The 24,362-nt window shown below is 51.1% G+C and overlaps 2 protein-coding genes across 3 annotated transcripts; both read left to right on the top strand.

Moving 5' to 3' along the window:
* The first annotated feature begins 1,173 nt into the window (after positions 1-1,173).
* Positions 1,174-4,392, top strand: LOC147527148 (uncharacterized). Its single transcript, XM_086625914.1, has 8 exons — positions 1,174-1,216; positions 1,546-1,605; positions 2,067-2,170; positions 2,415-2,513; positions 2,726-2,879; positions 3,155-3,222; positions 3,904-3,999; positions 4,132-4,392. The coding sequence occupies exons 1-8, from the start codon at positions 1,174-1,176 to the stop codon at positions 4,390-4,392; spliced, it is 885 nt and encodes a 294-aa protein (XP_086482040.1).
* A 3,010-nt stretch (positions 4,393-7,402) lies between these two features.
* INPP5B (inositol polyphosphate-5-phosphatase B) lies at positions 7,403-24,065 on the top strand. Of its 2 annotated transcripts, none has more exons than XM_086625940.1 (22): positions 7,403-7,455; positions 7,594-7,677; positions 8,182-8,279; positions 8,672-8,701; positions 9,124-9,234; positions 12,882-12,975; positions 14,339-14,509; positions 15,239-15,340; positions 15,737-15,851; positions 16,509-16,625; positions 17,471-17,658; positions 18,254-18,365; positions 18,530-18,639; positions 19,529-19,664; positions 20,254-20,364; positions 21,004-21,166; positions 21,328-21,563; positions 22,137-22,250; positions 22,626-22,710; positions 23,104-23,231; positions 23,484-23,595; positions 23,940-24,065. In XM_086625940.1, exons 1-22 carry the CDS (start codon positions 7,403-7,405, stop codon positions 24,062-24,064), a joined length of 2,595 nt encoding a protein of 864 aa, XP_086482066.1. In that variant the 3' UTR covers position 24,065. The 2 variants fall into 2 exon arrangements, with proteins under 2 accessions (XP_086482066.1, XP_086482065.1); XM_086625939.1 differs by having other exon boundaries at positions 7,403-7,459; positions 7,598-7,677.
* Positions 24,066-24,362: the final 297 nt, after the last annotated feature.

Here is a 24,362-nt window from a genome sequence, read left to right as displayed (position 1 = left end):
CTTGCTGCTCTGAGGGCTGGTGGGCTTGGGTTCTGCTGTGGCTGGTGCTGCTGCTGGGTCACATCTTCATTTGCAACAGCAGCAGCAAACTGCTGCGTGGTGCCAAGCGTCATCCGTAACTACGCTGCCTTCATGCTCCTGGCAGCCCTGCTGCTGCCCGTCAGCACGGCGGAGCGGTGACCGCGCGGGCGGCTGCGGCACCCTCGGTGGTTCTGGAGAGCCCCTCAGGAGGGAGTGACTGTGGCTGCCGCGGGGCTGAGCGGGAGCGCGCGGCTGCACGCGGCGCTGCGCTGCAGTCCCGGGGCTCGTACCACCGGCACGGCGCCGACCCGTGCTGGGTGTCTGCCCCGCTCCTGCGGCCGCTGACCTGGCAGGAGCCAGGCGAGCCCTCAGCAGTGCCTTCTCTCCGCGAAGGTGCTCGCAGCCGGTGTCCCGGGTGCTCTGGGCCTCCTGCGCAGCCCAGGCACAAACCCCCCCAGGAGAGCACGTGCTCCCGCTCAGCGGAGCAGCTGTGCCCGGCGCTGGGTGCACTGCTGCTGGCACAGGAGCTGGGACGGAGATCGCGCTGGGCTGAGCCGCAGGGGAGAGGCAACGGCCCCTCGGGAGCAGGCACCAGTCTGGGTCAGGGAGCCCCCAGGCGCACTCTGCGCTTGTTCAACCACCTCCTGCTGCAGCTGTGGCTGACAGGGCCTGACTTGCTCCCTAGAGCCCAGGCAAGCACAGTGGCAAGGGTGCTGAATTGTTTGGTTATTAGATGATTTCTGGGTTGAGAGCCTGTTGAGACGACCTGGACAGCAGTTTTCAGAGGTGCTGTTGGTGGATGTTGTTATTGCTGGACACTTACTCCTGCCTGAAAAGCATGTCCTGCCACTACAGGGACCAAAAATGGTGTGCTGAACAATCTGGATTTCTCTGGTGTCCCATGGTGTTTGGAATAAAGGCTGTAGAATTTCCTAGGAGAAAGGTTTCTTCAAAACAGACCTCAACAGGAGAAGTCTCTTTTATGTAACTTGTCCTGATGCTGTTCCTGCCACCTTTTCCTGAGCTGTGCACCAGGCAGGCTCAGGAGCACGTGCTGCTGTGACCACAGCGGTGACTGCTGGACTGTCCGCTCCTGCTGCCCAGCTCTGGCCATGCCTCTTCCTGCCAGGTCCCGAGTGGAGTTGCTGGTGGATGAAGATGGCACGTCACCAACGGCTCATCCCCCCTGCTCAAGGTAACAGGGGCTCCGCTGCAGCATGGAGAGCAGTGTCCATTCTGGTGCGCCCAAGACGTCCATCCCTGCCCAGGGGCTCCCTGGGGCGAGGGGTGGCCGCTGGACACCCGGGGCTCTGGGCAGATCGGGGGTATTTCTGCAGGAGGGCTGGTCGCCTGTGATCAGCATGAGTCCCTGATCTCAGGTGTGTCTGTGGGGCTCCCCATGACCTTCCTGAGGGGAACTGGCCACCACTCTGCTCCGGGGAGGCTGGTGGGGGCTGGATTCGGAGTTTCAAGAGTGAGCTGCCCATGCTGCTGGTGGTCTCAGTTGTCCTCCCTCCGTTCCAGGCCTGCTGCTCTGCATCTTGGCTCTGCACTTCTGTCTCCAGGACCCTCTTGCCACAGCAGGTGAGCTCTGCATCCCAAGGAAAACTTGAGGCTTCTGTGGGGAGCAGGCCAAAGGTAGTGGGTGTCATGGGGACTCTGTCCTTGTCCCCTCCAGGCTGTGTTCTGTAGGATGCAGCTGCACTGAGGAACGTTTTTTTCAAGGTTTTGACCCCAGAAAAGCCTGTTCTTCACATGCAGTGTGGCTGGAAGGGGGAGGGAGAAGCTGTTGTGACATCTGTGTGCAGTGGTGCTGCAGCAGTCTGTGGTCTCTGACCTGCTTGTTGGGCTGCCTGGTTGCTGGCTGCAAATCGACCTTGTTTGGGACATCCTGTCATTGACTTGTCATCCACATCCCAACCACAGTGTGACTGGTGCTTCCTGCAGATCCCTTTGGATCGTGCAGAGGCTCAGGAGGGGAATCAGGGCTTGCCGAGCACGAGGGTGGTATTTCCTTCATCAAGGTGGAACTTTGTGTTTTCCAGAGCACAGCGTGGCCGCCAACGCCTCGGTGGCCGCCAACGCCTCGGTGGCCGCCAACGCCTCGGTGGCCGCCAACGCCTCGGTGAATGGCACAGAAGAAATGCAGGTAAGGAAAGGAAAGAGGGCTGTTGGCCGGGCTGTTACAACCCATAGACAGGGTCTCTAACCCAACTGGTCTCTCGCAGGAGGTAGGAGTCCCTGCTGGGGTGGAAGGGGAGGACGTCAGGCACGGCGGGTGGGTGCGCAGAGGCAGCCTCTCCAGGCTGCGAGGCCGTGGTTGGGGACAGCACCGTGGTGCCGTGCGAGGAGGCTTCACTGCACGGTGACACCCTGGTGTGTTCCCCCTCCAGCTCACCTGCCAGAGCTTTCAGTGCTTCAGGGAGAGGTGTTACCAGGATGAAGCCCATGCCAATGAAACGATGACCTGCCAAAATGAGACTTACTGCAAGGTATGGAGCTTGCTGAGACAGAGGCGCGTCGGGGCTGTGATAGGGAAACTCTGTTTTCCCTTCCTTTACATCGGGAACCCACAGTACTCTCTTGTCTGTGTCAATCTCCTGTTTCCATTCTCCCTCCGTTGCAGTCCCAGTTACTTTTTGCTCCTTCGCAATGCCATCCCGTCACACTCACAGCATTCTTTCCTTTGCCTGTGCTATTGCAGCTTTATCGTTTCTCCAGCACCAACTACACAGCCGGGTGCAGCAGCACGTGTGGCACAGAGATGTGCAGGACCAACAGCAGCGTGAGCGTGCAGCAGTGCACCCTGGAGTGCTGCGAGTCCCCCCGCTGCCTGCAGCTCAACGCCAGCTCCTACGGTAACTGCCCGCAGGGCCCCGGCAGCCATCTGAGGGTCTGCGGTTAATCCTGCTGCACAGGAGGCAGACGGGTGGGCAAAACCCCATTGCAGAGGGCTGGCTGTGGCTCTTCTGCCCTGGGGCTCACCCTCCTTCAGAGTGGGGTGAGGGGAAGGGGTGGCCCAGCAGCTCCAGCTGCAGCCGTGCCGATGGATCAGTCCCGTGTGCGGCTGTGGAGGGCTCCGCACGGGCTGTGCGCTGGCTGCAGCCTGACAGGGCTCCTTGTGTGTCTGCAGGTGACGTGCCACCCACCACTACGCTGCCTGCGACCACCACCACCACCCCCCGAGCTCCCCCCCGAAACGTAGGTACCGGCCGGACAGACGCTGCTGCGGCCATGGGCGCTCCTGGAGGCTGTGACCGCTGGGACAGCTGAGCTCCCACCCGAGTGGGGAGAGGGGAAGGTCCCTCTGCACCTGCTTTACAGGGCCAGAAGCTGCCTCTGGAGGGAGAACAAATCCTTAATGATCTTTGGAAGGAAAGAGTCGGTAGGGAGCCCTGTCAAACAGGCCTTTTCCCAAGCCCAGCACTGACATCAGTTCAAGCAGTTTGAAGCGACTGCGTGGGGAGCCTTCCCGTGGGGAGCCTTCCCGTGGGGAGCCTTCCCGTGGGGAGCCTTCCTCGCAGCCGCAGGGAGGGTGCGGGGACTGACGGGGCGCTGCAGCCTCTCTCCTGAGCCTACGTGGAGGGGAAGGTGCTTATCTTTGCAGAGCCTTGTGAAGAGGAAGGAAAAGGAGGTGTGAAACTTGTTTGCTGTGCTGGTGTTTCACTGAAGTTTCCTGCGGTTTCAGAGGGGATGCTGTTAGTCTTTTATCTCTCTGTATCTAAAATGCCTGAGATGGCACTGGCCAAATACCAAGAACAGAGTGGGATTTAGAAAGGAGCCCTCAGGAAAGAAGGACTGTCTGAAGTTCAGTTCTTGTCCTGGGAGTCCTGCTCTCCACACCGATGAATATACATTGTCTCCTCTGGTCCTCTGTTGTAGGGGAAAGTGTGTGCAGCGTTCTCCTGTCACGGGGACGGATGTTTCAAGGGCAAGACGACTGTTGCTAGATGCATTGTGGGGCATGACTTCTGTGAGGTATGGCCTTGGGGCTAAAAAGCAGGACAGCTTATGAACTCGGATGTGCCCAGGAGCCTGGCTGAGTCCCTGTAATGTGAATACCAAAGGCTTGGCAGGACCCCCGGGCTAACATCTCTCTCCTCCTTCCAGATGAAGAAGACGGGCTTGAATTACATGGCGGGATGTAGCAGAGCCTGCAAGGCTGCCAAACCAGTCTGTGCCAGTGGGATGAAGGGTGCCTGTTACCAGGAGTGCTGCCCAGCTACCCTGAAAGCCAGCTGTCTGAAACTGGATGGCAAAGTTCATGTCAATAGTGCTGGGCAGGTGACTCTGGCCCCGCTCCTGAAGCTCATGGCCTGTGGGGTGGTCCTGTTCCTGAATTACAGGGTCTCAGCTTCCCTCCGGGGGTAAGCAGCAGTCGGGGTGCTCCGCAACCTGCCCTCCTGCAGCGGAGCACCGCAGCACTCATTAGGATCCCTGTTCCTCTCTGACTTCAGCCAAGGCTGCTATCCAACACCTCTGTCGCATCCCTGTCCCAGGAAAAAGGTGGCCCAGTTGCAGGTGCCTGCTTCTCCTCCTGTGCAGGTGCCTCCTGCCCACAGGGTGACCCCAGGACTCTGGGTGAAACACGGCGCCAGTGGTTGCAGGTTGCTGGCGGGCTCCGGTCTCTGTTCGTGTTGTCCTGCAGCACGACGTTCCTGCACACTCTGCTTCGAGAAGAGGCTGCGGGCACCTGCTCGGGCACTCTGCCTGGGGACGACTGCTCCCCGTTCTGAGCTGCTCAGGGAATGGCAGGCCCTAACCATGGGTGGATGTGGGGCTCCCTCTCGGTGCGGTGAGCTCTGTTCCGTCCCTCTGGCTAGTCACAGTGATGGCACTGGTTCCCTGCCCAAGCTCCTGCAGAGCAGGGTGGATCTGAGCAGCTGCCCTGTGGGATGCCCTCCTCCATGGGCTGCTCTCCCCTTTCCACTGTGACAGCACCCTTTCCACCTGCTTCCCAGTCCCAGTTCAAGCTTCTTCTGGGTTACAACTGGAGAGGATAAATTTCTGGTACCCCAGTGCCTCGCTCATGCTTTGTGCCCTTTGTACCTAAGCCAGTATCACGTGCAAGGGACACTGAAGCACATGGCTAAAGCCAGGTCTCCTCTTGTGTCCCTTTCCTGGGTGGCTCGTTAGGCAGGAAAGCCCTTTCGTTTGCACACTTAAGCAGTGGTAGTTTTTCCCCTTGTCTTTCCAACAGCAGCTCGTGCAGGTGCTCTAAGGGCTGGGCCCTCCTGGCCCAGCTGGCAGGGTACTGGTTACTGACCGGCCGGCCGAGCTGCTGGAAGCTCTTCCTGAAGCCCATGCAAGGAAAAGTTCTTTCCCCTGGGAGCTGCTCATGCAGCGCGGTGGCACAGGGCTGTCACTCCTGCACAACTAGCAGTTGTTCCTTGTTCCTAGGAGTAGGAACAAGAGGATGTTCAGCCTGCTTATAAACCAAAAAATTCTGCCTTGACTGAAGGCACAGGGTCTGCTCTAGTTAATAACCTTCTTGCAGCACAGCCTTTCTGGGCACCCTCTTTCTTGTCAGTTTAAAATTGCTCTGGTATTGAAATACTCCTTGTCTGGGTAGGTAAAATTAGTAACTGTGTTTCATCTCCAATTCTTGGGCAGGAAAATGGGAGTAATCTAAAAGTGTGTCTCTCTCATGTTTGAGATGATCCTGTATCGCATCTGTGACTCTCTGCTGCCAAAGGTAGAGCAGAGACATGAGCAGTAGCCTGTAACACAAACCACCCCCCTGCCCCTTAGTGCATCACACGGAGCTGGTGTGTAGCTCTGCGGGCAGAATTCACCGGTGTCAAGGTGCTGCCGATCATGCAGACACACGCTCTGCTGTCCTCTGTCGCTGTTGTGTCTCTAAAGAAAACATTGAAAAAAATATAAAAACCCACGTGTCAGTCCCTGGATGTTTTGAGCGTGGCTGAACGCGACGTGACTCGTGGGAAGGGGGGGAGAGCCCAGGGGTGCTGGTTTGAGGTGCAGTGCTGGGTGGCCCTCGGGAGCCTCGCGCTCCCAGCACGGCCAGGCTGTGCTCCGCCAGCCCTTACGAGGAGCTGCAGGCTGAGGAGTTCCTGTGCAGCCGGTGTGGGACTGGATGGAAACAGCCTGGCTGACACGATAGCTGACCCCTTCCACGTCGCAGGGCGGCCTGGACCAGCCTGCTGTTCTGCTGCATCGAAACTGCAGCACCAGGTTTGGGGCATGTTTTTGATTTGTTTCAGGCCACAGCGTCAGCATATCCATAGCAAGTGACAACAGGATGAAACCCAGGGATTTTCTATCTCAAATATACCATTCAGCATCACGTTTCTTGTAAGAATAGAGGTTTAGTGTTTACAGCAGATACTTCACACTCTTCTGTTTCCTGTTTGCGGTCTCTCGCCCATCCCGCGCGGCTGCTGGAGCGCAGAGCAGGGAGGCAGAGTGGTTTCTCCAACAGAGACTGCTTGGGGTTCTTCCTAATCTCTGGCTCTCGGCTATTGCTCCTACCTCTGTGGAAAGAGCTGACCTAGGCCAAACTACCCTTTGTCTGCTACGCAAAAGACAATGTCTGGTGACATTTTCTAGCACCTGCGTACACCCTCTGCAGTAATTCCTTTGCATAACGAACCGGCGGCTCACAAGCCGGCTTATGCCAGCCGGGTCTTCTTGAAATTCAACAAAAAATTGATTCAAGGTGCTACTGAAAAAAGAGCATCTCCTGATTTTACTAGGAAAGCAACCTTTCCACCTTCCTGCAAACCGCAGAGCTTCCTCCTCTCCCGTTCCCTTCGGGAGAGCTCTGCAGGATGCTCCCGGCGCCTGGCACTGCCCGCCAGCCCCGCCGGTTTCGTGCCCTCCCAGCCGTTCGCGTCCCGCCGTGCAGGCGCGCGGGCTCCGGTCGCTTGTGACACCGCGGCCGACCCGCTGCCCGGGAAGGGCAGCGGCGCCGGGAGCTGCCGAGCGGCTGCGGCCGCCGCCGGCTCCTGGGACGGCGCCGTTATTTCCGGGGGCTCCGGCGCCCGCGGCGGCGGCTCCCTCCGGCCCGGCCTCGCCGCGTCGTTCAGCGTCCGGTGCCGTCCCGGCGAGCGGCAGCGCGGAGCGAAGGGCTCACGGAGCGCCGGGGCGCGGGCCGGGGGCGCTGCGGGCGGCGAAGGGTGCGGGGCGGCCCGGGCCCGCCGGGCGGCCGCCGCCGCGGGGAAGGCCCGGCCGGGCGGGAGCGGGGCCGGGCCTGCGGCGGTGGCGGTAACGGCAGCCGGAGGCGCCGCGGGCCGGGCGCGACGCGTCGCGACAGCCGCGCTGAGCGGCCGGGCCAGGGGAGCCGCCGCGTCCCGGTGCCGGTCGTGCGGGGCGCGGCTGTGCCTGGCGGGCGCCAGCCGCTGCGCTCCCGGCGCGGAGGATGGACCAGTCGGTCGCCATCCAGGAGAGCCTGGCGGAGGGGGCGACCTGCCGGATCGTATCCTTTGCCTCGGCCGGGATCCGCGCGGACGCGTCCGGGAGGGCCGCTGCCCTCTGCCCCCCGTCCCTCCCGCCCGGTTCGGGCACCCCGCGGGGCTCCCGTCTCGCTCCGCTCTTCCTTGACCCTCGGCCGACGGCGGTGCAGGGCGTCCTGGCTGATGGCGAGCGCGTGGAGAGCCGCATCCTGGGCCTCGTGGAGAGCTGCGGGGAGCACGCGTGGGTGCGGGGCGCGGACCCGCGGGATGCCGGCACGGGGAGGGCGGGCAGGGGCTCCCGGGGGGGACAGTGTCCGCGGGAAAGCCAGGAGCTCTGCAGGTCCCATGGGCCTTGGAAACCGCCCGAAAACCCATCCTGGCCCAAGGACTTTCTGCTGGGTGGAGTCCAGGGGGCAGCGATTGGAAGGAGCTGTGCCCTGGCATTTCTCCTGCTGTGCATTACGGGTGGTTAGTGAGAAGAGCCCAGGCCCTAGAGGTTTTGGTCTGGGGTGGTTCGGTAGTACCAAAAAAAAAAAAAAGTAAATACTTTATTATTATTGTAAATAAATACATTATTATTTAAATGATGGGGTAAGTGGGTGGGTGGGCACATGGCGGAGAGTTGCTTTGGGGTTTGCATGAGGCTGTGCTGGCAGGTGCTGCTGGATGGGATGGGGTCTGTCTGTACCTGCAGAGATGCCAGGATTGAGGAGGCGTTGCCTCCATGTCTGCTCCGTGCTTGCAGGATCTACGTATACACTCACCGGCGGATGGCCATCACAGCTGAGGATATCTGGCTGGAGAAAGTTATCCCGATCACAGAAGGTTTTTCAGTGGAAGAAGGTACTAAAACACTTTGGTGGCTCAGTGGCCACCTCCAAAGAAGGGGATGAAGGGGTTTGGAGTCCATATTTTATTGTTCTACTTGCTAAAATTTGGGATCTATTCAGCCTTCACATTTTTTCTTCAATTTGTAATCCCTGGGGATGCTTGTGTGTCACATGGCGTAGCTGGAAGGGCCCTGGTAGATCACTTCTCCACAGTCCAGAGTGCCCTGTGTCCTGCCAAGCTGCAGCCACAGCCCCCACCCCGGCAGCTTTGTTCTGCCTGTCTCTGCTCATACAAGGAGTGTTTGAGGTTTGAAGAACTCACCAAGATCGCTAATCTCAGAGTATCAGTGCTGTCCGCAGATGTATTGCGTAGCTTTGTAACTGAACTTTGTTTTGCTTTCACAGTTGTACTCGGCAGTGACCTTCCCGTCGTGGGTGAGTTCTGTTGTTGTTTAGTGCCCGTTACGGGCGTTCCTGGCCCTGCGCCAGCTACGCTCAGGGAGGCAGGAGTGGGGGCTCTTGTGATCTGGGCTGCTGACCGGGGGGGATCTTGTCCTGCTGCTGTTGGGAAACTGGACGTGCTGTTTGCCACGATTCAGGTCATGCTAACGAGTACTGTCACCCCAGTTCAACCAAAGGAACGATTTTTCCCAACGCTTTTAAACTGCTGCCGGAAGATTAATTATTGTCACTGAGCGAGCAGAATAAAAATGACTATAAATAGTGATTTTTATATTTTTAAATGGCATTTTCATGTAAAATGCGGGAAAGGATCATGATAAGGAGGCACGGAGAGACGTGTTGCCGAGGTCTGCAGGCACCAGCCGCAGGAGCTCTGTCTCTCGCCGTGCCCCCAGGCTCCGACGTCGCCATCCAGATCCGTTCCGAAGGCGACCGGCTCACGGTGCGGCTGCCTTTCGGCTCCCACACGCGCACGTTCCTCCGGGAGGTCAGCAGGCGCGGCGCAGGTACGAGCCGTGCCGGGTGCCCGCGGGATGGGCGCGGTGCGCGGTGCCCGTGCGCGCTCCCGCTCCGGGCGGAGAGCGGCGCTGCTGCCGTGCCGGCGCTTTGCGCCTGCGCCGGGGGCGCGCCCGCGGGGGGCGGGCCGGGCGGGCGCGGGCGGCGGCGATGTCCGCGGGCGGGCGGCCCCGCCGAGGTGAGCGCGGGGACCCGCCGGCTGCCGCCGCGGGCCGGGCCGGGCCGGGCCGGGGAGCGGGCGGCGGAGCCGGTGCCGTGGGCGGCGGAGCCGCGCTGCCCGGCTCGCCGTGGGCCGCGGCGTCCGTCCGGGGAGCCGGGGCCGCTGCCGCCGGCGTCCCCTGCGTGGGCCGGTGAGTCGCGGGCGGCGGGAGCAACGCGAACCGCGCAGGTGCCGCGGGAGCGGAGCTGTGTCGGCATCGCCCCGGCCGCAGCCCAGCAGCCCGCGTACCGGGCGCTGCTCGCCGGGGTTTCCGCGGCTCCGGTGCCGCGGTTCCGCGCTGCGGCCGGTCGCGCTCGCTGGGCGGGACGGCGGCCCCGTCGTCCTGCGGATCCCCGCGGCTCCCGGTGTCTGCTGCCGTTTCCCTCGTGCAAAGTGCGCGCGTGAGAAGACTGAGAGCTGAAGCAATTCCTGGGGGTCGGTGTGGGATGGAAAACCTGAATTGTACCGTTTCTGGTTCACCCACCTTCGTTTAGGCTGGGGTCCTCTTAATTCAGGAAGGCACAGTTTGGTATTGCCGGCATTCCTTCTTTTTATTTCTGTGTTTAGCAGTAGTGTATTTAAAAAAAAAAAAAGAGAGAAAGGATGGATTTTGTAAGTCCGGCAACAGTCCAGCATGGGTTGAGCCAAGGCCGGGATCTGGGAATATCCCCTCAGACATCGTGTTGTAATTTGTAGCTTCGAACCGACTGGGACAGGCTCGGGCATCTCTACGTGTTTAGGAGGAAAAACATACTGGCTGAGGCACGACTCGAGCTCCTTTGCTGGTGTGTTTTTTTTGTATCTGGGCACTCTTTGAATGGCAAGCTCCTTGGGAAGCAGTTCCAGCAAATCATGCCGATAAGCTTTGACAAAGTTGCCTTTTCAAGGCTTGATTGTGTTTTTCTTGAGTCAAAGGAGTCTAGGGATCTCTCTTTTTTCCTTTCACCCTAACACCCCCCTCCCTTGTATTAGCAGCAGAAACTGCTCTCTGCTATCACTTAGGATCTTTTGGAACATAAATTGATATAGAATGAGGTTTTGTCTGCTGTGTCCCAGGAACAGCTGTAACTCCTGTCCTTCAATGAACACGCATACTGAGTTAGCAACTTTCATACGCAAATCAAAGCCCGTTCAAACACTGTGTCAACGCCACCATTTGCTAGTAGCGTGATGTTCGTTATATCTTCTGTGAATTAGGGCTGGCTAATGATTGAGAGTGTCTATAAAGGGATTTAAATGTGCTTTAAACATGCTTTACCTTGTATGGTTTATGTTCACAATTTTGGTTAAAACCCCTGCCTAACATCCCATCTGTGTGCAGTCACGGTGACGACTGCAGTGTTCCTTCATTTGGAACCCGGAAAAGAAGCAGCTTGCTTCCCTCCAGCCCGGAGTAGTGCGGTCCCGCACGGACTCGCTTACACTTTCAGTAAGTAAAGAGTGAACTGCCTAAGACTCATGTAACTGATAGTAAGGCTGATTTAATTCTCTCTTTTGAACACTAAGCATCTCTCCTAGTTTATCCAGAAGGTATGGTACATTTTCCTGCTGTAGAATGGTACTATAATGTCACTGCACATTTTTAACAAGAGCGTCTGTATTACTGCTTAAATCTCTTTTAACTGCAAATCCTGTCTGATTCAGACCATGTATGTTCTGCTGTTGTGTAATCTCTGCACATGGCTCTTTATTTCTGTGCCCAGTTCAATTACTGAACAAGGTCATTCTCTTGCTGAAATATGCCACAACGTATAGATCCCTCTGGCTAGAACAATCTCTATCTAGATATAAATTTATCTGAAGGAAACAGCCCTTTCCCAGTGCTAATCTCTCTGTTAGGAGAATCCTACCTGAAGCTGATTTCCACTAATAAGGTTAGACTGCAGAAGTGCGTTATACAGCTGTGATCTTTGGATCGCGTAGCAGCCGTGCCAGCACTGAGCGGGCACACAAGCCGTGCCGCTCCAGCACAGCCGCCTTCTGCACGCTGGTGAGCGGCATCGTCCTTGAGGGGTAATAAAGCCTGAACTTCTGCTCCCTCCCTGGTACAAAAGTAACACTTGTTTGTCAGAGTGAAAGTTCAGGTTGGTTCTCGTCGCTGTCAAGATACATTGCGTGGTCTTTATGGGAGAGTCTGCAGAGGCTCGAGCAGCACTGGTTAAATGGGTGATACCTGTGGAGAAGATGGATGTCTCTGTCCCCGCGCAGCGGGACCGCGCGGCACGGCGCGTCTCTGCGCTGTGTACGCTCCTGTTCAGGGCTGCGTGACTTCGGCTGCGTGATCTGTAGTGAGGTTTGAGTCACGTGCTCTTCTGCAACCAGCTTCTGATAAATCCTCTTACACAGTCTTTATTCTCAGAGGGCTCTTGGGCAGAAGAGGCTTTCCCAGCTGAGAATATGACCACTTCTTGTCCACTTGTTTAGGTTGTGAGTGCTTAGGTGAAGCACTTCAAGTTCTGTTTCTGATTTGTGCTCTTGTCCTGGAGAACACACTGTGACATAAATAACACTTTAGTTTTTCTGGATGGTGTTCGCTGAAGGAGAAGCTCAGCTGAATGACTAAAATGTAATAATCTTAATTATTTCTAGATCATCATTAGATTTTTGTGCTAAGTAGCATAATCTTGAGATGGCTGTTTGTGCATCTTAAACATGGAAACCCCCATGCAGAATCCTCTTTTTAAACTATTATTATGCCACTTGCAGGAACAGAATGTCCTGATTGAAACAAAACGCTGAAAGAATAGTCAAATCTTGCTAATGTAGTGTGATGTGTTTAGTGTCACATCTATATTTAGTTATATTTGCATGGTAGCTTCCCTGTTATATTTTTAGGAACGTACCATTTGCATTGAGGGCCTTGTTTCTGCTGAGGTACGGTGGTTCTGTACTGCACTGCCTCAAGGTGGGAGACACTTGTGGTTTGCTATGTATTTGCAGATAGGTGCAGATACCCTTTAAGTGGTAGTCTGGAGCTTGTTTTGTTTTTTCTTCCCTTTTTCTTCCTTTCTTTGTACTTCCTGTCTTGCTTCAGAAAGGAAAAACATGTTATTAACGTACATTCTTTGGATTCCCAGGATAAAGCCCTGGGTTTTGTGCTGCTAAGTCCTGGTTTAGCTTAGCTGGAAGGGAGAGCCAACAGCAACCTGCTTCAGCAGCGGGCAGGCAGCGTGCAGCAGTTCCGCCGCTCTCCGTGGCCGCACGGCATCCTGATGTCAGTTCTTCCTCTAGAGAGGAAGCTGCATCATCACAGAACAGTTCTGTCAAAATAAGCTCCATCTATCAGATAGCTGAAAGAGAAACTGCAGGATACTTTGTTTCTCCACACAAACCTAAATTATGTTCTGCTCTCAGATCTTTGCCAGTGTTTGCTGTGTTGATAAATTAAAGAACACTTTGTGTTTAATGTGAAACTTTTTTTTTTTTTCTCTCCCCCAGAAGTGGTTGACTCTGAAGGCGTCAAACAGAACGGAAAAAAGGTTACAGTTAATCAGAACCGGAGCCATGACAGCACCGATAAAAGTGCTCCCAGGTATGGTATCTCCCTCCTGCTTTTGTAGGTTTGGTGAAGCAGTTGAAGGGAGAGTTGTGCACGTCCGCTCTTTGTGCAAGGTCTGGTGAGGAGGAAAAGTGGTGGCAGTGGTTTTTTACTGGTTTAGCTGTGCCTCCTCTCCACGGAGGATATCTGTACAGTGACACTAAATATGTACAGCACCAAGGTTCTGGGTACTTCTGGGTGATTGTGTGTGGATGGAATGAACTGCCGTGGGGAAGTTGTCGATGCTTTGATGTCTAGAGGAAGAAAAGGAAAGTGCGGAGAGCTTTCTATCTGGGCTTCCTGGTTTCCAGCTGGAAACCAAGTGGGGAAGTTGATCTCTCCGGTGCCAGCGTGTGAGGTCTGTGCACACACCGGTCTCGAGCAGTCTTGCAGCCGCAATATCTGGTTCCATCTGCCAGCGACTGTGTCGGCTGCAGTCCCCAGAGGTGGTGGGATCTGGAGCAGAAGTTGGCAAATTTTTGAGAAGAGAATCTGCAGATGGTAGTTAGGAGAGAAAAAAGTTCAGCATAAGCATGCTGTCAAAACTTTAGCGGGAGCTTCAGCACTGTCTCTCAGAGACAGTCCTGCTAGTCCCCTGTTTGGGCATGTTTTTGCTGTTTAGTGGGGTGGGACCTGCTAGTGTTGTTTATTTTGAATTCAGAGAACTTTGGCTTAGGGCCACCATGTCTCACAGATACACTCTTAAAATGTTGCAGTTTGATTTTCCAGTTCCCAGGACTTTGCGGACCCTGCTGCATATCCGTCAAAGTCTGTGTGCTGTCCTTGGCACTGGTGTGCAGGTTGTTGACCTTAAACTTATACCATCCACTTGCTTGTGGGAACTCCCAAGCTGTGGCATTATTACTGTTGCAAAAGGAGTTTGCAGAGCCAGGAGATACTAAATAAAACCTCCTCTACCTCCACCCACTCTTTGCTGCCTCCTTTTGAGGCAGAGCTGGGATTTTCCACCAGAAGGCTTTTTAAACAAACACGGTTTGTCATTCTTCTGCTGAGATCAGAAGGGCTGAGCACAGGCAGGAGGAGATGAGATTTACATCTTGTTGCTCCAGTAAGCAGGAAATGTGTACAGGTTTTATTCACATCTGGATGTTGATACAAGGCCTGTCCTGAATCAACAGGCTGCACCAGGTTAGTGAAAACAGTTTGTTATTTCAGTTAGTTAAACTGGTTTTATCTAGAGATCTGAACCATTCTAAGAAATGCTCATTTCAGTCTTGCTTGCTTATCTCAGATGTTGATTATCTTTAGTGAAACGGGTGAACGCGGTGGCAGAAATAGCTGGTTTGGGTGTGTTTGTATCCTGGATTTCATCACGCAGTTTTGCTTTCGTTTGCAGGCAAAACAAAATCAAACCTGAAGTGACAACTGAAATGGTACGGTCCTCCAGCGTAATGGTTTCAAACAAGGCTTCCATCTTATCAGAACCAAAGTTTGGACTAAGAGATACTATTGTTAAATCTCAGCTTGCACAAATGGAGGATTCCTACACACGCATAGAGAGCTTCAGGTAATGATCATTCCTGAGAAGAACTTATTTTGGGGGCGAGTAAGTTAGTTAGCATAAGATTTCAAAATAAATCATGTTTGTTATTTCATCTAGTATCCCTGCAAATAGGAAATTTTGTAGAAAAGTATGATCCATACTTTCCAGAACAGCCTTCTTTCCTTGTTTGGGCATTAGCAGAGAAGAATTTAATTCATGTCTCTGTCAAGGCTTGCCTCATGGTTCTTTTTGAGAAAATGGCCTCTTTGAAAGAACTTTTTCCTGTGCTTATTTCAGACTGTGTCTGGAAGTGCATCAATTCTGTGCATCTCTGGCCTTCTCTCTCACTGCTTCTGTTCACTGCTTATCCATGTACTTGTTCCAATAAGCTCATAAGAGCTTGGGTGAAATATATAAGGGTGAAATATATAATTAAGACTAAAAACTTTACTATGGTTAAAATCTCCTTTTGCATGTCATTCAACGAATTTATCATTTCAAACTGCTACTGCACAGCTCTGGTATTTTTTTTTCACTATATGTAAAAATGTCTGTCCTCTGTAAGACACACCTGTAAAGATGCTACTGCAATTAAATAATTTTAGAGATTTAAACTTTGTCACGTTTTCCCAGTTCCCCCCTGGAAACATGTTAATCCTAAATATATGTAGTATTAAGTACATGGGTTAATAGTAGTGGTATTTCCATCAGCTCTGCAATTTGCACTCTGGGATTTAGTTAACTTCTTTGCAGGTTTTTTGTTGGGACGTATAACGTGAACGGTCAGTCACCCAGGGAAAGCCTCCAGCCGTGGCTGAGGTGTGATGCTGAGCCTCCCGACGTTTACTGCGTGGGGTGAGTGTCTCTTCTGGCTCGTCCTCCCGCGCTGGCCGGGGGTTGCTGGCCCGTGGATCCGTAGCGTGGAGGAGCGCAGCCGGGACGCCGCAGCGAGGAATGTTTGCGTTGCCGTACTCCATCGCACAGTGTGGTTGCAGAGCCCGAGAGGGCTGTTTTTCGGGTAGTGTTTGGACTCTCTGGCACTGCAGTTTTATGAAATCTTTAATGCCATTCAATTTAACACCAAAAGTAGTTTAGCGTTACGTTTAACATACCTCTAAAATCAGCGTAACTGAATTTGAGTTTTCAGTTGTAAATTTAGTGAGTATAAATTGATTTAGTTCTTTCCCAGAGGAAAGAGCTGGAGAGTTACAAACAAGTGCATGCATCCATGGGTTCCTTCCTCTAACACAGTTTCCAGGAGCTCGATCTGAGTAAAGAAGCCTTCTTTTTCAATGACACACCGAAGGAAGAAGAATGGTTTAAAGCTGTAACTGATAGTCTGCACCCAGATGCCAAATATGCAAAGGTAAATGTGCTTTTGGGGAGGTTTCAGTGTGGAATCTTTTTCCACTTGGGCCTTTTCTTCCACTTTGCTTTTCCAATTGCTGTGTCTTCCAGAGGCTCATTGTCTGCAAGCTTGTGCTCAGTCAGAAGTGCTCTGAAGGTGAAGTAGGTAGTGTGGCTGTGCAGGGTGCCAAAGCAGAGGGCAGGCCAGGAGACCAGAGCTGGGCATCTGTGCATAAAGGATGCTCCTGCTATCTTGGGGGAAGAGAACAGGAGCTATCTTAGGTTCTTCGGTGTCTGTCTCCACAACACATGGTGGAATGAGTTGTGAAGGTATCTTGGTAGGAATACTGCCTGTGTTTTGGCTCCTGCTCCGTAGGCCTGCTTTGTTTCTTCTCACTGTTGTTGAAGAGAAGCTTTTCCATGGGCTGTGCCTGTGCTGTAGGTTTTGCTTTGGGCTTCAGCTTCGTTTACTGGGGTGTTGGTCCATGACTCCTTCGTGTGCTGTGCTGCCGGAGTGCCTGTGTACTGTGAGCCCAGTTGGTCTGTTGGATGAGCCTGGAACTCTTTTTCTTCATCCGTATTTTGGTGACCCATGTTCTGGACCGGGGGGCGATGTGCCTTCTCTCGTCAAACCTCTCCCATTCTTGTATTTAATGGAACAGGATCTGTTTTTCAGGTGAAACTTGTGCGGCTTGTGGGAATCATGCTTCTGTTGTACGTGAAAGCAGATCTTGCTTTGAACATCTCCGAGGTGGAAATTGAGACTGTGGGAACTGGAATCATGGGCAGGATGGTAAGAATGGCAACTGTGCATGAGAAGGGGTGAGATTTAGAAGAGTCCTGGAGAGCCCCTCTCCTTAGGTGTAGTGGTTATTCCTCCAGCTAAGGGATGCAGCTGCCTTTAGAAACACACAGTCCTGTCCCGGTGCCAGGTCAGGGCGTTGCTGGAGGGAATTGCCGTGTGCTCTCAGAGACCTTAAGGGAGAATTTCTTGAAGGCTTTTTTTCTAATCACACGTGCTGGGCTGTGTGGAGCCTTGCTCTCTGTGATTTTGGTGCTGGCTGTGATTTAGCCCAAAGCAAGTAACACAAGGAAACATGAGTAGAAGAAACATCCAGATTAGTTTATTCGAGGAAGACTTCCCGGCCTTTTGCCATTCCACACCATTGGAATGAAGTTTGTGCCCTTTGAATGTAGCTTCTGTGAACAGTGCAGCTACAATTTGTCAAAGGTAATTTTGAACAGCTAAGCCATGTGCTTCCTCCTCCACTTACCATTTTTTTTATGGTTTGTATTGAAAGATCCAGTTTGTTGCTAAATAGGTTGTGGGACTTGCTGAAGTGACTGACTATCTCCCTTACCAATTTTAATTTCCTTTTTCATTAGCTAATTCCTGAATTACAAATTGAGTTTCATGTGCTTGCTTGCTGTGTTCTGTTGCTGTGTGCAACCCTCACATGAGTTACTGACTTGAATTCACGAAGTAGTTATCACTAATTGGTGTTTTCAGCCATTTCATTCCTCTGGAATTAAACGATCTGCCTCAATGTCTTCTGACTTGTCCACTGCTATAACTCATTTGTGGATTCATCTGTTGTGTAGAAGCTTCTGACCAACATCTTTGTCTTTATCTTTCAGGGTAACAAAGGAGGTGTTGCCATAAGGTTTAAGTTCCACAACACTAGCGTGTGCGTTGTGAATTCTCACCTTGCAGCTCACACGGAGGAATACGAGCGGAGGAACCAGGACTTCAAAGACATCTGCTCTCGGATGCAGTTCTGCCAGTCGGATCCAAATTTGCCCCCTCTCACTATTGGCAAACACGAGTATGCTTCTTGTCCGATTGTGTGAATCGCTGCACGTGGCAAGGAAGAACCTTGTGAACCTGCTGGGGCGCGAGGTTCCCTCGGCGGGGATGTGGCAAGGGGTGCGCAGTGATCTAATCGTCAGCCTGGAAGGGCCAGAAAGGCTTTTCTGTAACCTGGTTTTGAGAGTGGTCGCCTGTATGGTTCTGACGAGTCACTCGCCTTCTCCTGCTCTTCCAGGCATTGTTTTATTTTCAAGCGTGAGGTGGGAATGGGGCAATAACATGCATCGATTTCCCCAGTGAGTTGTGCAGTTTAGCCAGTGGGGAATATTAAAAGCACCAGTTATGAAGAGGTAGTGACAAACATGCAGAACAGGAATTAACACCAGCAAAGGTAGAAAGTGTAGCTTCGCTTTCAAGTTTTCACTCTTATTTGCACTCTCTGATGGAGAAGCAGACAAGCATCCATCCGATGGTGCTGAGATGAGAAGAGCTGGTGTTGCATTAGATGGTTCACGGCACTGCTGCGGAGCTGTGCGTCCAGCTCCCGGCCAGCTTGTGTTCCAGGCATCTTCAGGCCTCTGTGCAGACTTCTGGTGTGTGCTCTCTTTCAGTGTGATCTTATGGTTGGGTGACCTCAACTATCGGCTGGAGGAACTGGATGTGGCCAAAGTGAAGCAGCTTGTAGACGAGAAAGCATTTCCAGAGCTTGGCCAGTATGACCAGGTACTGATGTCTCACCTACCTTCAGGTGGTCCTGAGGGTGCTAGTTAGAAACCCCACGCATATGTACTCCTTAGCCTTCCCAGTGCTGAACGTCTCCCTTTTAGCTCATATACAAGTTGTGCTTGAGCTTATTTGAAATTAAATTGTCTTTTTTTCTTTTGTAGCTAAAGAGGCAAATGAATGCAAATGCAGTCTTTGAAGGCTTTACAGAGGGAGAGATTTCTTTCCAGCCAACATACAAATATGATGCTGGCTGTGATGACTGGGACACAAGGTACGGTGATTGGCTCATACGTGATGCTACTGATGGCTAATGTTATCGCCGAAGGAAGTGAAAACAAAGCTAAAAAGAATTGCTGACCTAATGGCTGTAAATAGGAGCAGTTCTGAGATGATTGTTGTTCCCCTCCAATGGCTCCAGTATCCATCTCCAGTTTACATCTATTTGTGTTGCTTTTTTTCCCACTGGTATTTGTCAGATATTCCTAATCTTTTTCCTCAGGAATAATCCATTGGGTCTCCTTTTAGAGATGGAAAAAATTAAGGAATCATTTTAGTTAGTTTCATTGTTTCGGTTTGGTTTGTTTGTTTTTTTCCTCCAAGCAAAATGTTTAGGATCTTTTATTTCCCAGTATCTGCTATACCCACTGGTGTCAGCTAGGGTTCAGAATGGTGCATTTGTGCTCTCTGTAGCTGAGTGCATTCTCCAGAGGACTCTGAGAACCATCGTTCCGCGAATGCAGGAGCACAGAGCGGCTGACCTGTTCTTAGTAAACATTGGCTTCAAGTGTAGGAATAGAATCTGTGCAGAAGTCAGTGAAAAAAAAAAAAGTGAACTTTAAATGTAGAGCCTGAGTTCTTACTTTTCATGGTTCTTATGGTCAAAAGCATCTTTGAGTATTGCCTTGTATGTTAATTGTATCAAAAGAACAAAACAAAGAATTGCATCTTTGAAGTAGAAAGTGAAGCACGATATAGAGATACCTAATAGTAGACAATCAAACTTTTTATAACTACTCAAAGAAAATGAGGAAAATACAACTTTGATAGAGAACTAGGCCATGTCAGGAAAACACCGAGTCTTTGGGAAAGCAGTGCTCTGCCTTGCACTGTTACTCCACCTGAGCTATGCCTGGAGACTGTAATTTTTACCTCTTTTTTAGCGAGAAGTGTCGTGTTCCAGCGTGGTGTGATCGGATACTCTGGAAAGGGCAGAACGTTGCTCAGCTGAGCTATCGCAGCCATATGGCTCTGAAGATCAGTGACCATAAGCCAGTTAGCTCTGTGTTTGATGTCGGGGTAAGTACGTCAGCACTGAAGGAAATAACTCTACTGACCTTGTCCTCTGTGTGGGAAGGGAGAAGGGATTTCTTTCTCCTGCTTTTGTGGAATCTACAGAGAACAATGGCTTAAAAGGTGGGCTAGATAAGATAGGATTGTTGCTCGGTAAGCTAGAGTTGTGTTAAGTGATGCTTCAGTTAAGCAGAATAATGCGTGATTATCTATCTGTAGGTGTTATTTCAGAAGTGTTCTTTTGCCTTTTTTCTTACTTTCCTAACAATTTTCACAGAAACCTGCAGTGCTGGAATGCTACATCATTGACAATGCAGTCGTGTGTTGTCAAACTTTTTCTTTTTTTTTTAGGGGAAAAAAAAGGCTGATCTAGTACTGACTGGGTGACTCTCTTGCTAGTTATGGCAAGGTTCTTTACTGTGGGATCATGAGGACATCTTGTAGCCTTAGTGCTCCAAGTTGCTCTGCTCATTACACGCGTTGTATACGCTAGTGTGCTGCTAAAATCAAAGCACTTCATATGCATCCAGCTGTGTTACAGCTCTCCAGCAGAGGCGCAGTAAATGCCAGCTGGTGCAGTGTGTGTCCTTTTCAGGTGAAGGTTGTGAATGAAGAGCTCTATCGGAAAGCCTTTGAGGAAATAGTGCGCTCCCTGGACAAGCTGGAGAATGCCAACATTCCCTCTGTGACCCTCTCCCAAAGAGAGGTAGGCTATGTTCATGTGCTGGGACTCGCTAGAGAAACTGAGCAGCTCTAGACCCCAGAAGTATACTCCAGAGGTAGATGTAAATTAGATGTATTCTAGACCCCAGGGTCTAGTTCCAAAGAAGTAGCATATTTTGACTTGCAACCGTTTTCTCTTTACAAGACCTAGAAATATTTGCTTCTGCTTAGATGCAGGTAAGTTCCATTCACAGTACCAGGCTGTTACTCCCTGAGGTGGGGAGAGAGTAAAAGGGCAGTTTGTGGCCCTTGATCTAACTTATTTGAAACATAAAACGTAAGATCTGAAGGATTTGGAGAAGGTCACAAAGCTGGCGTTTGCTTTGTGTGTTGGGGACTAAAAAAGATAAGAAAACATTTGAGGCTACGGCTATCTTGTTCTCAAGTTTCATCAAGGTTATTTGAGGAGAACATTTGTTTTAAAGGGCCCACCGATGCAAAGAACTTCGGCACACAGAGTAAGCAAATGTAATCCGGTGTAATCCTGGAAGAGATGGGATGTGGGAGCAAGAAGGTTAATCTGGGTATCTTGCTGCTTAATGATTAAACTGCAGGACAGGAATTGCTCTGGTGCTTGGCCAGGTGGAGCTGGCTGATGGTGCTGACTGACGTTTGTTTCTAGTTCCATTTCGAGGCTGTTAAATACATGCAGCTGCAGGTGGAGAAGTTTACGATCCGCAATGGACAAGTGCCCTGCCAGTTCGAATTCATCAGCAAACCTGATGAGGAAACCTACTGTAAGAAGTGGTTGATTGCTAATCCCAGTAAGGGCTTTCTGCTCTCAGGTGAGCTCCTCATTGCTCATTTCATGTTCATGGGCTAATATTGTCATCTTCTGGCTTGCTTCTCTCCGCTGTTTTGAGAATGCTGTGCCTATTTGCAGACTTCCTGGTTTAATATCTTCTTTTTTAACTGAGTATGGGTTTTTTTAATCATCTTTTGGCAGATGCTGAGATCACAGTTGAGCTGGAGGTGTTTGTTAATAAATCAACAGCTACATGCTTAAACTCTGGAGAGGAGAAACTAGAAGATATCTTGGTCTTGCATCTTAAGAGGGGGAAGGATTATTTTCTATCTGTAACAGGCAACTACTTGCCAAGTTGCTTTGGGTCTCCCATTCATACGCTGTGTTACATGAGGGAACCGATCCAGGACATGTCACCAGAATCCATTTGGAAACTTGTGAGTTAAAGACAAGATTCCCTTCCAAAGCCATAAGAACCATTAAAACTAGGTATTAAGTCCTATTTACTGCTAAAGAGCCGTCTTGCGCTTCCCTGGTCCATAGTCTGAGGATGCTGACACAGCTTGTGCTCTCTAGTGTGCCTCCTTCACATCTCGCGTTAGTCCTCCACGGGGATGGACCAACCCATTTCACATAGGGAGCACCGAAAGTGAGACCCTGTTTGCTCTGCCTGCACATTTATAAAGGTGTGCAATTTCTAAGTGTAGACCTTTCCTCTGGGGCCTTTAGCTTTCTCCGTGTTGAACAGAGGGGTGTGTGTATATGTGAGGCTTGATGTAACATTTCCGTAGAGCTGAGTGTACGTATGAGAGCAGCTTGTTTCTTCCGTGTGGACTTCAGAAATAGACGTGCCTGTTGTACTAGTCTTGTATGGAGACTGGTGAGCAAAGCTGCACAGTGTCTCAGTTCTCAGGTATAAGCTCCATGAAGCATTTTTGCAAAGTTGAATAAGAACTTAGCTAGCTACTTTTTTTTTTTTCCTTTCCCCTCCCCACATCTCCCTCTCTCAGACCCTGATGCCACTAGATGTGGATGATGATGCTGTTCAAGCTGAAAAGCCTCTGGACATTCCAAAAGAGCTGTGGATGATGGTGGATCACTTGTACCGCAATGCTTCCCAGCAGGTTGGCACTGTTTGTACTGGAAACACAAAATAATTTCTTTGCATTAGGTTTAGTTTTGAAGAAGATACTGGTAATGGAAATCATTGCTAACTGTGGATGTTTGGCCAATGGTAAAGAGAGGTAAAGGACATCTGTCATAAGTGGTCCTGGTACCCTGGCTTGAACTGTTTCGTGATGGGGACGTTGTCTATGTGTGTCATGCGTCAGCAGCTCTTCTGTGTGGCTCTCTACTGCCTTACTAGAACTGCCGTGGTGGGTTTTGTGCTGGTAACTACCAATTTGGAGACATTTTTCCAGCCAGATCATAACGACATTGCTCTATTTACCCAAATAACTTTTGTTTTCCTTGAGCCTGACTAATGTTCTTCTTTGCAGGAGGACTTGTTTCAGCAGCCAGGCCTCAGATCAGAATTTGAGCAAATCCGAGACTGTTTGGACAAAGGAATGCATGATACCCTCTGTATCCTTTTAGTCTGATGTCCAGTAAGGCTCACTGTGCCTTAGTGATCAAAGCTGAAAAAGATTTTATCAGTCTTCTATGCTCCACTATGGTTTTTAAATTACCATCTCTCATCTTTGGGTAACCGAGATGCGCAGTTCCTCGCTGCTCCTTGTTCTCGGTGCAAATGCCCCCACTAGGTCCTTGCAATGTCGATGAATTATTGTTGGTGAACGACGTAGTGTCTGATTGCCATCGGAAACAGCGTGCTACGTGCAGTCAAGGGGTTGGACTCAAAGCTGTGAACAATAGGAGGAGTTCTTGGAGACCTAAGCAAAGATAAATGTTTCATCAGCAGTACTACCAAAATAGATCACACCGTGCTCGCCTCTTCCTTAACTGTCTTTGGATCAGTTGGCAGCAACCACTCGGTAGCAGAAGCCCTGCTGCTCTTCCTGGAGAGCCTGCCAGAGCCCGTCATCTGCTACAGGTTCTACAGCAGCTGTTTGGAGTGTGCCAGCAACTACCCGCTGAGCAGCCAGGTACCGCCGGCTTTGCTGCGGGACTTTCTGTAATTCTGGAGGAAGGGGAGGCAAACTAGTTAATGCCAGACCAGTAACAGGTTTTTGCTCTCAGAAACTTAATCATCTGATGATAGAAAGGATCTAGAACTGCTGCTTCTAGGTTTTTAAGAGCTGTCAGTATTTGCAGACAGGGTGAAGTTGCTAATAGATAAAGCTGCTAAGCGTTGCTATATCTTCAAAATAAATATTGGTTTTTTCCCCCCTCCTCAGATTATCTCTAACCTGCCAAGGTGCCATAAAAATGTATTTGAATATCTCATGGCATTTCTACGGGAGCTACTGAAAAATTCAGGGAAAAACCATTTGGATGTGAATATTCTTGGTAAGGCAAGCAAAATGACTGTTCTGTTCAGAGGGGCTTTGCAGTTTCTATAACAAAACACGTTCCTGCAAAGAGAGTGCAGTCGTGGCCTCTCCTGTTTTGCAGCATTTGCTGATGAGCAAACAGCTTGCAGAAAAGCAGTCATTGCCGTAGCCTGAAAAAAGCTGTGACGTGACTCCGAGATGCAGGGGGTCGTCGGCTGCATTTCCCCTTTTTCTGAAGCTGGGCTCTGGCTCTGACTGCTTGGGCTTGGCGCAGTTGCCCGTGGCACTCTGCTGCTGACCGGCTCTTACTGTGTGCCTGTGTGACTTTGGTTTTGGTTTGTTTTGTTTTTTTTAATGCAGCTAGTATATTTGGTGGCTTGCTGCTTCGACCTCCTCCTGGCCATCCTACACCTGACATAACCGAGAAGAGGAAAGCTCAGCAATTTATCCGTCAGTTCCTCTTGAGAGAAGACAATTTACCATGAATTTCAGATGCAGCTCATCTGTTTTTTAGATATCAAATTACTGTAAAAATGTTTCTTTTGTACAGTATACTGGCTTTTTTTTAATACCACAGTATTTTATACAATCTATTCTTTTAAAGGTGCAGATCGGGCACTCCCAATCAGGTGTCACTGTTCGTGCTGTACAGCGTAGCGAATTTCTAAGCAAGCTGTATGTAGACAGGCAAAAATTTACCCTGTATTTTATTTAACTTGTATTAAAATCCGGATTTTTAAGTCCTTGTTATTTAAATAACGAGATCTCAGAGCGTTATTCTGG

Source organism: Tauraco erythrolophus, chromosome 24 (assembly GCF_009769465.1).
Source record: "Tauraco erythrolophus isolate bTauEry1 chromosome 24, bTauEry1.pri, whole genome shotgun sequence".
Classification (NCBI taxonomy): Eukaryota; Metazoa; Chordata; class Aves; order Musophagiformes; family Musophagidae; genus Tauraco; species Tauraco erythrolophus.
The sequence above is the reverse complement of the archived record's forward strand: the minus strand, read 5'-3'. Positions and strand labels throughout refer to the sequence as shown.